General features: G+C 42.2%; 1 protein-coding gene across 1 annotated transcript; it reads right to left on the bottom strand.

The window, feature by feature from the left end:
* Positions 1-9,531: 9,531 nt before the first annotated feature.
* On the bottom strand, positions 9,532-11,867 carry ovca2 (OVCA2 serine hydrolase domain containing). The gene is made up of 2 exons (XM_068331565.1): positions 11,483-11,867; positions 9,532-10,241 (listed from the first exon to the last, which is right to left on the bottom strand). Exons 1-2 carry the CDS (start codon positions 11,631-11,633, stop codon positions 9,724-9,726), a joined length of 669 nt encoding a protein of 222 aa, XP_068187666.1. The 5' UTR covers positions 11,634-11,867; the 3' UTR covers positions 9,532-9,723.
* Positions 11,868-12,602: the final 735 nt, after the last annotated feature.

The following is a 12,602-nucleotide window of genomic DNA, read 5'->3' as shown; positions in this document are numbered from 1 at the left end:
GATGCGATTTGAGTAACGGGTGGCCTGCGTCCCATTCCGGCTTCATTTCTTGGACGCCCCTGGCCAGGAGGCGGAAGTGCTTCGTGCAGAGAATCATCATATTCCACAAGAGAGCGACTCTCCTCTGCAAAGATGTATACGTTAAACACTTCTGGAACGTGACTGTCTCAACTCAGGAGAACACTTGTTTTAAAGCAAATGATGTTTTTAGTCTTGCGCTTCACGCGTGTCTAATTCACTGCGCGCCTACGTGCGTCTGACACGCTTCTTTACGCTGGAGGGTCTCCCCCTAAATTCCCTGAATGTAACTTCAGCAGTGTCTGAATGAATTCATTTCCAAGTGGAGCCACACAACACCTTCGTCACATTCGATATGTGGGAAAACCCTTTTTTAAAATTTATATTGTGTGCTGGAACAAACATTTTTCTTATTAATAATCAGTCAAACGATTCATCACATATGAACGTCGCAATGTCACCTAAGGGACTCCGGAAGATATAGATGGTCACTTCCAGTTATTTTCTTCCCAAAACAGTCACTCTATTTTAATCGCGTTCACTCGACCGACCGCACTGGAAAACAATTTGGGATTATTTTGCAATTATCTGATTGTTAAATAACACAAAATGGCAATTATTGATATGAAAGTAACATACTGTACATCAAAAAGATTTCTGAAAGTTCCAAGAGCCTGCAAGAGAGTTGTTTATTACGCAATTAATATGCTTTTATTGGAAATTTGCGGCATTGTAACACAACTCACCGATCGGTTCTGAGATGACAAAATCTTTTTATTACAGGAATATACTCTTTGGAGCTTTTATTATTTGACATCTGGATGTAGAAAGTTCATACACAATGCTATTTTCACCCTACTTTTTTAAAGACATGCACACTGAATATGGCTATACTTTTCCTTTCCCTTTATAAATAGCTGCACTCCGTTCAATGACGTGGGATACGCACGTACATGTGTAGGTGAATCTTTGAATGAGCTCTCCCTCTCCCCCTCACACCCTCTCTCCCCCTCATCCTCCCTCCCCAGTTCCTTCTACTAGTTACTACTGGATCTCTATAAAAAGCCTACGGTTGATGGGAGAGCCCGATCTGTATGGGAAGCAACTCTGGAGAAGAGGGACGACAAGGTCTGTGCGCGAAGACGGCATGACATAGATATGCACCGACAGTCTCCCAATGATGAATTTAGAGATAGAAGCGACTTATTTCTTAAGGAAGGAGCCGCAGCCATGGCTACACAGGAACCTTTGACGGACGTAAGTTGAATATCCATTTCATTAGACCAGATTTGTGTAAGTCTACTTTATTTAGGCGCACCCAAGTCTAATATGGGATAAGTGCACGGGAGGTTGGGTATTGGACGGGACATTTCTCCAAGGAAACCCATAACCTGCTTTGACATTATTCTCAATTTGACTCCTCAGTTTGAAGTTGCTGCAGTGTGACTCATTTTCTTTCCCATGTGGGCAACAGTCAGCCTGAAAAAAAAAAAAAAATCTGCTATTTAAAAACTACGTTGAAAATGCCGCTTCAGATAAAATCTCTTACATGGTACACACTGTACATTTATACATATCTATATATTAATGTAGAAACCACTATAAATGTTGGTTATTTATGTTGACCTGTCATACAGGTTGCAATTTGTTGTAAAGTAAACAGGAAAATACTGTTTGTTACAAAGCAGCACAGTCCGGTGTTGTCCATACCAGTGCGCAGTGTACACTGACAGGTCTCCTGTGCCACAGTGCGTGCGTGTGCGTGTGTGTGCGTGTGCGTGTGTGTGCTTGCGTGTGTGTGTGTGTGTGTGTGTGCGTCTCGATTTGGGGGAGTGTGTAGGCGGCGGGGGGGGGTGGGGTGGGTGGTGGAGTGTTCCTCAACATACGCTTCTCATTCTCGGGAGCGCATGACACCAGGAGGTTTCCGGTGATAGTGATGTCATTATAGCCATCACTTTCTTCCGGTGTGGCGGTGCTCCTTGCCTCCACCCATCCCTTTTCTTCCTCATCTCCCTCCTCTTCCCTCTATTCTCCCTTCTCTCTATGCACTTCCGGTCGGCGTTTCCTTTAACATGTTTTTTTTTTTTTTTTTCTTCTTGTGCCTCCGTTCCGTGACGTCGTCAGCTGGTGAAGTCAGGCCTGCGTCACTCTTACGCACTTTGCAGATGACACGCAGCCACAGAGCCTACTATCACCGATTTTAAAGGCACCGCACGAAAGCGCACACTGCAGTGTGATCCTCTGGTGTGCGGGGGTGTGAGCGTGCACGGACGGGGAGCTGCGGGGGTGGGTGGGTGGCTGGGTGGGGGATTGACGAGTCAATGAAGCCCCTTGTTCATTCATAATTCGTTATTGTAACATCTGTTCTTTTACATTATATACATAGGCGCACACACACACACACACACACACACACACACACACACACACACACACACACACACACACACACACACACACACACACACACACACACGTGTGTGTGTGTGTGCGCGTGTGCGCGCGTCTGAAGGGATCCGCATGCTCGTCATGTCAACCCACACAGTCGAAGCGGTTTCTCCCCGGTACCATGGCAACCAAACCAGACCAAGCCGCTGCCAACGCGCGTTGATAAGCCAAACAGCAGAACGGGACGACAGCCGATTGGTTCACAACAGGAGTGACGTCATACGCTCGTACCCTCTGGCGTGTGACAGGCGTGACGGTATTCGTTACCTGACCAGCATATATTTGAATCACAAACCCTCGCTGTGGTCCACAGTTTACGCGCTGAGGTCAGGGGAATTAATCCAGATTTCTCTTCTGGTTTAAAGCACCATCAGAATCAACAGTAACGTGAGATGATAAGGTCTTCCTCTCTGCTGTCAGTGTGTTCCAGTTCAGCACCGCGGACAGCTCCAAGCAGCTGCGCCTGTGTCTCTGCTCCATTTACACAGAGGTGGTTTAACGAGATGCGCGCTCCTCACCAAACTATTCCATGAACTTAAAGAGATGCCATATTAAAAACAAACGCTCCTTCCATTAACGTCTTCACAGATATCATTTGCTGCTGTATCTAAGTTTTACATCTTAGCATGATTGATTGATGGTTTTGACCAACTTCTCGATTATTCAAGAGCCAAATAACTCTTTTAGGTGTTTAGAGCAAATAAAGAGAATGCTGGTTAAGGTTCCATAAATCACTGATCGATATTTTGAGATTTCTATTTAGATATGACTTGTCTATGACTAAAGATGTGTTAGTGTGATTGAAGATGGTGAAATCATTGTTGTGCACTGAATGGTAACAGTCTGTTTAATGACATTAAAGGAGTCAAACACAGGCTCTGTGCATCCTGTGTTCTACCTTTGGTACTTTTATTATGCCCATAATATACAAAATCACTGATGGTCACCTCAGTTACCCAGGGAAAACTGTGGGTGGAGGATGTATAATGTTTTTGACCCCTGATGGTCTGTTTGATTGAGACCTTTAAGAATTTTTTTGATAAATTGACTGAAAAATTGATTGGGTTTCTGAACTTTTTAAAGTTGTTCAAAATGTAATAATGACATCCTGTTAACACCCAGGCTTTTTTTTGTCTTGTAGATGTGGGATTTAATCCCAAATATTAACTGGAGTGTATTAGTCCCTAAACAGACGTGGGAGACCAGGATTAGTACAGCCTCCGAATAGCACAGGACAAAATGCTTTGTGATGTTTGTAAATGTAAACACAAATCCCTCCAGCAAATGTAGCAAACACAAACTTTAATGATTGCACATAAATAAAGATGCAGATGTGGTGCTACAAACCCACCTACAGCCTGTCTGAACAATGTATTATCAATATGGTTTATCAGTCTGTTCCAGTGTCTTATCCAGTTGGTTTTGTCTTCCTGTTATAACTATTTGGGTCAGTGGAATGCCCCTAGTTGACAATCAAGCACCTATTAGGAATTGTATCAGCTATCCCAGTCAATCTAAACCCTCTCTTCTTGTTTTTTGCTGATGCAGGTTTCCACATGGGGAGTGTTATCATCGCTTCCTCATCTCCCTAACTTGGCTAGAGCATCAGCACCTTGGCTTTAGACTGCTTACTGCTTATACAGTGTCACAGTACAGTAACAGTCTACAGTCATGGCTACTGAAGCCTGGTGGTACACTGAACATGGTGCTGAAAATAGCATGGACATGCAGAGACCATCCTATTGATGCTTTTTGTTCTTTTTTCTGTGTTTTTTTTATTTTTGTAACGGTTGACCTGATAGCTGAAGCAATGTCTGTAGGTCGTCCGTCTCTTTCCTCCTGCTCTGGATGGAAACCTGCGAGGGCTTGCATTGGGGGAGTCCTACACCACGTAGCTGCGTAATATCCATGCTCAGACCAATGAGAACTTGCAGTCTCCCAGTTACCATGCCAACTCCTCCAAACTCCTCCTCCTTCTCCATCCTGCTGTCTCCATGGCAACCGTGGCTTTAGATTGTTACTCTAGCAATAGCTCCATGGTAACAGTCTACAGCCATGGTCGTTAGGGGCAGGTGACATCAGGAATGAAAAGAAGAAGACATCTGTGGTTAATGATACAATTTGCATTTCTTTTTCTTTTTCTTTTTACATTTTCTTTCCATCAGCAGAATTATGTATGAGACCCTGCATGACTGCATTATTTTATTATATTTTGATATAGTGTTGTAATTCACTGAAATATCACAGTAACACATTACAAAAATGATGCGACAAAATGTAACAATTAAACATGCAAAGGACAAATATGTTCTTTTCACTGGAACTTTACTAGTCTTTATAGTTTGACCACTAAGTAGTGTAATAAATACAAAGAGCACATGTTCTGTGGGTGAGTCAGCTCCAACACCTGTTCCTCCTCCCTGTTGATCGGGGGAGTGACATCATTTCTAAACACAATAGGCAGGAAGTCCCAGTTGACAGTGCTGTAACCTGCATGTAAACCCAAATTGTGGTGCCAACTCCTCATTCATGCATACACCCATGCAAATGCACATATTTGCCATACGTGTGTGGCTACATAACAAACACACACAGAAAGAATAGACAAACTCCTTCAATCTTCTGCAGACACTCATAGAATACTAGAGTCATTCTGCCCTCTACAGGCCAAAATATCTCAGTGTCAAAATGTTTAAAACCTTCATTCATTTTCTTGAAGACGAGACAATCAGTAATCGTTTCATCTTCACACACTTCATCCAGGTCACAGGTTAGTTTGGAGACTGCCCCACATGACTATGGGTGGAGGCCAGGTACACCTGAGATAATTTACTGATTTATCCAGGACCACTTAGAAGGACAATCACCCAGTTACCCATACCCTCACACCTATGGTGCGAAACATTCTGTAATATGTTTTGATTTAATAACAAACAAGTAAAAGTACCAGTGTTTGTTGGTTACTTTTCTAAGATACTCAGTGTTCCCTTTCCATAGTAAACTGGAATGAGTAATGGGGCTGTTGTTTAAGGTCCGAGCAGAGAAGCTGTTAACATCACAAGAAATACTTTTTAAAAGACTCAGAACGCATAATGGTATAAGGGTTAGTTTCTCATTCAAATCAAAAGAGACTTAGTTTGCATCTATATGCTGATTGACTAATGAAAAGAAAAGAAAGGAAAAGCATGTTGGATGAACTTATCTTCTGCCTCCCTGCACGTAAAAGCTCATGTGCTGATGGAGAAACAGCAGCACATAAACTCTTACTGTTCAGGGCTGAGAAGTGAGGTTATCTGATTTGTACCAAATGCTCCAGAAATTCTTTGACTTTGTTAAGGCTGTGGAGAATTGTTATATAAATATCATTCTGTCATGCAAGCACAATGAAAGTTCTTGATGATTGTAATGTACCCTTTTCACTCCCCATAAGAATTGCCTGAACTATTGTGCAACAGTCTTCATAGCTTTTAGATATGAGCCAAAACAACGGTCTCTCTCTCTCTCTCTCTCTCTCTCTCTCCCCCTCTCTCTCTCTCTCTCTCTCTCTCTCTCTCTCTCTCTCTCTCTCTCTCTCTCTCTCTCTCTCTCTCTCTCTCTCTCTATCACTCTCTCCAGTCACAATGACTAATATTTACCCAAGTAGTGTCAGTTAGGCAAAGGGCAGCCAAACCACAGCTCTCCTCTCCAGAACTGAGCCACAACCACCAAAACAGTCGAGGAAAGCACACAAGCAGATAAACAACTGCAGCTGACAGCAAGCTAAGGAAACATCTGTTGCCTTAACTTCAGTTGGATTCAGCTGCGTTCTCAGTTTAGATCTGTATCTCCTCAGTCGATGATCAACACAGTTTGTGAAAATATGTACATCTGGCATTAGGCTGGATCTAAGTGAATACGTCAAGCAACCAATCACAGACTGACTGAAAATCCTGCAACTGCGAACAGAACGTTCTTTCTGTGTGACAGGACCACCATGTATGCCTGACATCAGTGAGAGGGAAAGATAGACAGGATTCGGGAAACATGATAACTGGAAAACTAAAGAAAAAAGTCCTTTTAGGCTCTCGCCAAAGAACACTTTGTCCACACAAACAGAAAAAAACCACAAAGCTGAAAGATAGTGGATTAACGGAAATGTGCGTATACAAGCGTGGGATAACAAATCACACCCATATAAAGTAAAAAAAAAATTACAGACACAACCATGCACATAAACACACACACTGCCCTTTGTTTGAACTGAAATATCAGTGTAGAAGTATTCAGCTGCTAGTTTAGAATCATTAACTGGCATCAACTAACTTCATATTCCCTCTGGTGTTGCATTCATATGTTGACATACGTCACATGCATCAGAGTTCTCAGATCTCGACTGTGTTTTTTGTTTTTCTGCACACAGACACATGCAGTCAGATACACACACACCAGCACAAATAGAGGAAGCTGTGAGGCATGGCTGAATCCCCATGAGATGCTGGACACGGGTCGAACCTTTGAGAAAACATCCATAAAGTTACATCACATCTCGCTGAGTATCAGGAGCAAACCAAGTACACCTGTAAACATTCATGAAGTTACATTAAATGCAATGATAGGAACATTACTGTGAAAAAAATCCAGGTAAACAGGCAAAATACGCAACAGTTCTGGTCACAAGGATCTTCTTGTTGGAATCAGCAGGTTTCAATGATGATCAAACTTCAAAAAACATATAAAAAGTGAATAGTGGAAAACATGGGAATCCAAAAGTTTGAGAACAACTACTATAATTTCAAGTCCTTTAAATCGCAGATTATTCCAGTGAAAGTGTCAGAAGCAGAGACTGTAGGCAGTGCTGATCAACTCCAAGCTTCTGGATCTGCCTGGGCCATGGGATGACCAGGCGCTTTGGAGTTTAAGTACAAGTCTTATATAGACACATGCGCTGCTTGTCCCCTCCCCTGCCTTCGTCTCCCATAACAACAAATGCTCCATAATCAAAATAAAGCCCATCTGTGTCCTGACACACCCCACTGCCTCCTGCTCCATCCCCCCACACTCCACTGGGGAAAGAGGGAAAAAGTGATCCATCAGACAGGGTGAAAACTTCACTCTGCCTTTTACTCTCCCTTTTTCATCTGCAGCAGTGAAGAGAGGCTGAGTGGGAGAGGTGGAGGCAGGATAACTCCACCCTCACCCGTCTCCCTCATTCCATTATTTCCCGGTTGTTGTGCAACTGGGGGAACAGATTCCTGAGCGGAGAGTCACGGCTCTGTTGTAAAACTTACTGGCAGGAGTGACCCTCTGTGTTTTTCTTTCACATTTCACTTGCTGGTTCACTCTCTCCATTCGGTCTAGTAGTTGTTATCAAAACCATGTGTGCTGTGTGTCTGTTATGAGGGACACAGGGGCCACAGAGGAGAAGAGAATAAGTGAGGACTGCTGAAACGGGATCACATACCCATGATATGTGGGATTAGCAGAGGTAGCGCATTAGTGGGTGGAACAGGTGACAGGTTGTAAACGTCATGGCTGATTGATTAGTCTATGTCTACATAAGAGGAACATAATCAGAGGGATTTAATTTCAGCAAGAGAAATTAAATGTGTTCAACAATGTGTTCAAAAGTTGATTTAGAAATATTCAAACAAAACTATTTGCTGTATTAATGCTGTAGACACATGATTGGTCGTACAAAGCCACAGCTGATGACATATGTGATGTGGATGGGAGAAGGAGCATCTGATGCAAGGTACTAGTAGATGTTGGTGGAAGATGAAAGCAAAAGGCAAGAGAAGAGAGAGTTGGAGAGAGCGCGCATCTGGAAACAATTGAATAAGTGCAGTCTGACATGCACATGCACTTAGCTATGAAAGAACAACATGTCCTTGAACTTAGAGCGTGTGCGTAAACTTGAGTATAAAAATCTAGATAGGAGGAAGCAGCTTTAGTGCAACACCTCAAGCAGCCATGGGGTTATGTTGCCTCATGAAGGCAGAGGATCTCTGCTAGAAGTCGCAGCAATGCGACAATGCGAAGTTCACAGCGGGTGAATGCGACTGTGAACACATGACATTTATTATCTTTAAATCCTCCACTCATGTATATTTTTAATAACTGTGGTGCAAAGACATTTTAATGATCAGTTGTGACAATTTGCACTTTATTGTTACATAGCTTTGCGCTCAAAATATTTCTCAATCTAAGTAAATCAAGGTTTCCACTGTTGCTCAAAAAAATGTAAAAAGATTTCGTATCATAACCAGTTCAAAGCCCTGAGGAGAGAAAATGTCTCAACTTTCTGAAACAATTCATCAAGCAAAATTGAGATGGTTACGTCTTACATGTTTTTTCCCCCCACACAGTTAAATAACTTATTTCCTTTTTGTGTACAAGTGTGTAAAGTCACAAAGTCTTTCGATATTGGCATATTTTTTTATGCTGAAGGCAAAAACACATGCAGAAGACAGCTCTTGGACAGTGTGTATGCAGGATGCAGTCAGGAGGCTTTTAATCCTGCCCTCTGTGCCCATTCAGACGTATGCAGAGAAGTTTTTTCCATCACTTTGTTTTTTGGAAGCAAACCGACATCAGTTTCTCTTCAACGCAGTTCAACGCAGTACTTTCCTTGATTCATCCATTACTCAAAGCAGGAGACAATGTGTTAAAAATAAAGGGAAAAAGTTTTGGGACAGCTGGTCCTTACAACTACAAGAATTTTTTTCATGACACCCCTTTCTAAATTAAGAGCACTTATATGCTGGAAGGTAAAATTCTCGTCATCTGCTACATTCAGACACATCCGTCAGACTGCCAAGCTCGAAAGCCAGAGCTGTCACTCTTCTGAAAATGTTTATGTCACTCCAGAAGCCAGTGGTGGTCTTCATGACACCATCCCTTCCAACACTTGGCTGTGTGTCTTATGTTTTAAGGTTTTCATGCAGCTGCTCAGCCACAGAAACCCATTCCATGAAGCTCCCATTTCACAGTTCAGCACTTCATGAGCTCTTCAGAACCCATTCTCACACAAAACTTTGTACATGCAGACATGTCAAACAACCAGAAAAGACACAAGAATACATGGAATAACTTAAAGAATTTATTATCTATTAGAAGACATCCTTCATGAGAGACAGAGCAGTCATTCAACTTTGGGACAAAAAAAAAAGACATGTTTTTCCCACAGTGCTTCTGGAGTCAGCTATGTTAAAATATTAAATCAACATTGTCTGTCATTGTCAAAGTGCTTGAATCTCTGAGTTCTAGGACTTGGGTTTCTTACTGGAACTGCTTGAGGAAGTCCTGGTAGGTTTTTCTGTGAGCAGCTGTGGCAGGAACGAAGTGGCCACCAGGATGTGTTAGAACCTCAGGGTCTTGGAAGGAGGGGAGGAGTTCCCTGCTCATGTTGTCAGGGATTACCCGGTCTTCCAGTCCAAACACATGCAGGGAGGGGATCTGGAGGGGAGCATTGTAGAACGCCATGTGTTCCTCACATGCGCTGCGGAAACCAGCGATCAGGATAGCAAAGCGGAAGTTAAACTCAGGTTCCAGTTTTTGCTCCTGAAGCGAGCACAGCATCGCCACAAAAGCACCTCCCTGACTAAAGCCCAGGATGCCATCAAATGGACCTTGGGCCTTCAGGGCGTCTCTCACAACCGTCACACTCTCGTCAAGTCCCAGGCTTTTCTCACAATGCTGCTGTGCGTTGAAACTCCGGGCTTGAACGTCAGAAAACCACCAACCCCTGGAGTCCATGTCACCTCCAGGTCCTGAATCATTCTCCTTCTCTAAAGCTTCTGCAAAGATAGAACAATAAAGTGATTTCAGTGCTGCATTCTAAATTCAAAATGGAGGCAAATTAATCTCTACATCGGCAAATATTGTGTTGAATCTAGATTTGTTTATTTAAGCATAATAATACTATAGGTCAGCAATGCCTTCATTTATACTCTTAACATCGTTTTTGTGAACATTTAAATCTAACAGTCCAGTCTCCTCTGACAATCAGATGAAAAAATGCATCAAACCCAGCATTTGATGGTTTGAATTAATAAATTACCTTTTTGCTTTCTGGCTTATTTACGATAACAAAACTACAACCAGCACAGAAATAAAATAACACAATTTTAAATTAAATATTGACATTAATCAAGTGAGTAAAACACTCAACACAATCAGACTGGAGACAAATGAATAATTCAGTATTTTTTGTAAATAGTGTGTCCTCCATCAGCATTGATTGCAGCAGTAATCCTCCTCCTCATTGACCAGCACAACGTCTGAATGCTGTCCTGTGCGATGGCAGCCCGTTCCTCAGGCAGCGCCGCCTGCAGTGGATGTTGAGCCCATGAAGGATGTTCACGCTTTCTCAAACCCTCAACCAACCAGACAGGGTTTAGGATGTTCTTTGCCGGCCACAAAAGACCTACGGTTCGTTCCAACGGGCTCAGCAATGTTAGCAAAAACCGGTGAAAAGTAACCAAACTCAAAGTTCATCAAGCTTCAGGTGAGTTCTTATTGTGTTGGCATGGACAGGCTTATAAGGGGTACAGTCTGCTGGAGTGGTAGCTGGTCTGCAAATATTTCTGGTCCAGCAGGCAGCTATGTGATGTCTGGTGTACCATCAGGCCTCCAGCATACCAGTGACATGATCCCCAGCAATGCCGTACCAGCTGTGGCATTCTGGCATCATTTCTTTCCCAGATCTTAGAGTCACTTCATAAGGGTGGGTCTGTTACAGAAGGGAATGGCTTGTTCATACACAGCTGGAGAAAGGCACTGTGGCACTTGTCAATAAATTGTTGAACCCAAGAGTACTCACAGAAATCAGTCAACCATGGCCAAACTTCGCATGCTGACATTTCTTGAAACACATGCCTCGGTTTAAGATGTCAACCACTTTTTTTTTTTTAAAAAAAAAAGGAAACATTTGCTCGAATCGGACCACGAATCAGGAGGAATGTTGTTCAATCCCTTCAGTATACAAAGTGAAAGTAAGTTCCGTACGCCCTCGCCTCAGCTAGAGATGACGACTCACCCTCGTTAGGTTGCTGCACGCTGTGCGGTGCATTCAGGTAAACGAGGTCCACTTGCTTCTTCAGCAGCTTCCGCAGAGCTCCCGTCTTCTCCCGGAACGAGCTGCCGCTCTGACGGTAACCGTGTACGCACAGGATCCGGAGAGGGGCCATGGAGAGGTTAGCCGCTTCGCTAATGCTAATTAGAAAAGTTGGAACTTTCAAGTGTAGGTCACAGGATGTTAGTGTAACTATTAGGATAACAGGTCGGTGTTGTACAGCACTCTAATTTAACTGGAAACACTAGTTATGCAAACATTATCTGTCTGAAAATGTTAACGACGGAGAGTTAGCGGTGAAAATACCGAAAGTTAGGCAAATTCACGAGACATGACAGATGCAACGCTCAGAATGTCACCCGGAAGAAATAACACGTATTTCCGTTCAGTCTTTTCAAGATAAAAGTCTTGTTAGTAAACAACATGTTTTTAGGGAATTTGAAGTATAAAAGTGAGTATAATGTCAACACGTGTGCGTGTTTCTAAAAGTTTTAATTTGTTGTTTCTATATTCGGTTTAATTAAAAGTTAATATTTTTAGTGAAGCAAATCTGATTCTACTTGTTCGCTCACACAAAGATAACCAGAGGGCGCGTCTCTAGGCAAAATAATTAAATTAAAATAAAATAAAATAAAATATAGTGAATGAAACGAATTTTTAGTGTATAAGTGATTTTTCCTTTGATTTCCACTAATTGAAATATCAACTTATTCTATACAATTTTTCAATGGCAGGGGAAATTATTAAATTAGTTCAGGGAATATACATATATTTTTTAAGAATAAAAACATTTTTTTGAGGTGAATTATAAAGGATTATATTTTACTCTATCAAATTGCATGTCCTTGAAAGAAAGCGCAAAGTGTCAGAATACTTAAAGAGCGAGAAAAAGCAACTTTTTCCACATGCCTTGCCAACAGGGGGATGCATATTGGGGTTATTCCTTTGTCTAATCTGGTCACCTCCTTATAATTCTGAGAAATGAGAAAATATTCAAACAAAAGGTAGCAAGAATTTTGTACTGTACTTCGTGGAAGCTACACTAATGTACAATGTGACGAGAATTCTGGGGAAGAATGATGTT

This window comes from Antennarius striatus, chromosome 13 (assembly GCF_040054535.1).
Source record: "Antennarius striatus isolate MH-2024 chromosome 13, ASM4005453v1, whole genome shotgun sequence".
In the NCBI taxonomy this organism is placed as follows: Eukaryota; Metazoa; Chordata; class Actinopteri; order Lophiiformes; family Antennariidae; genus Antennarius; species Antennarius striatus.
This window is presented reverse-complemented; position numbering and strand designations above follow the sequence as displayed.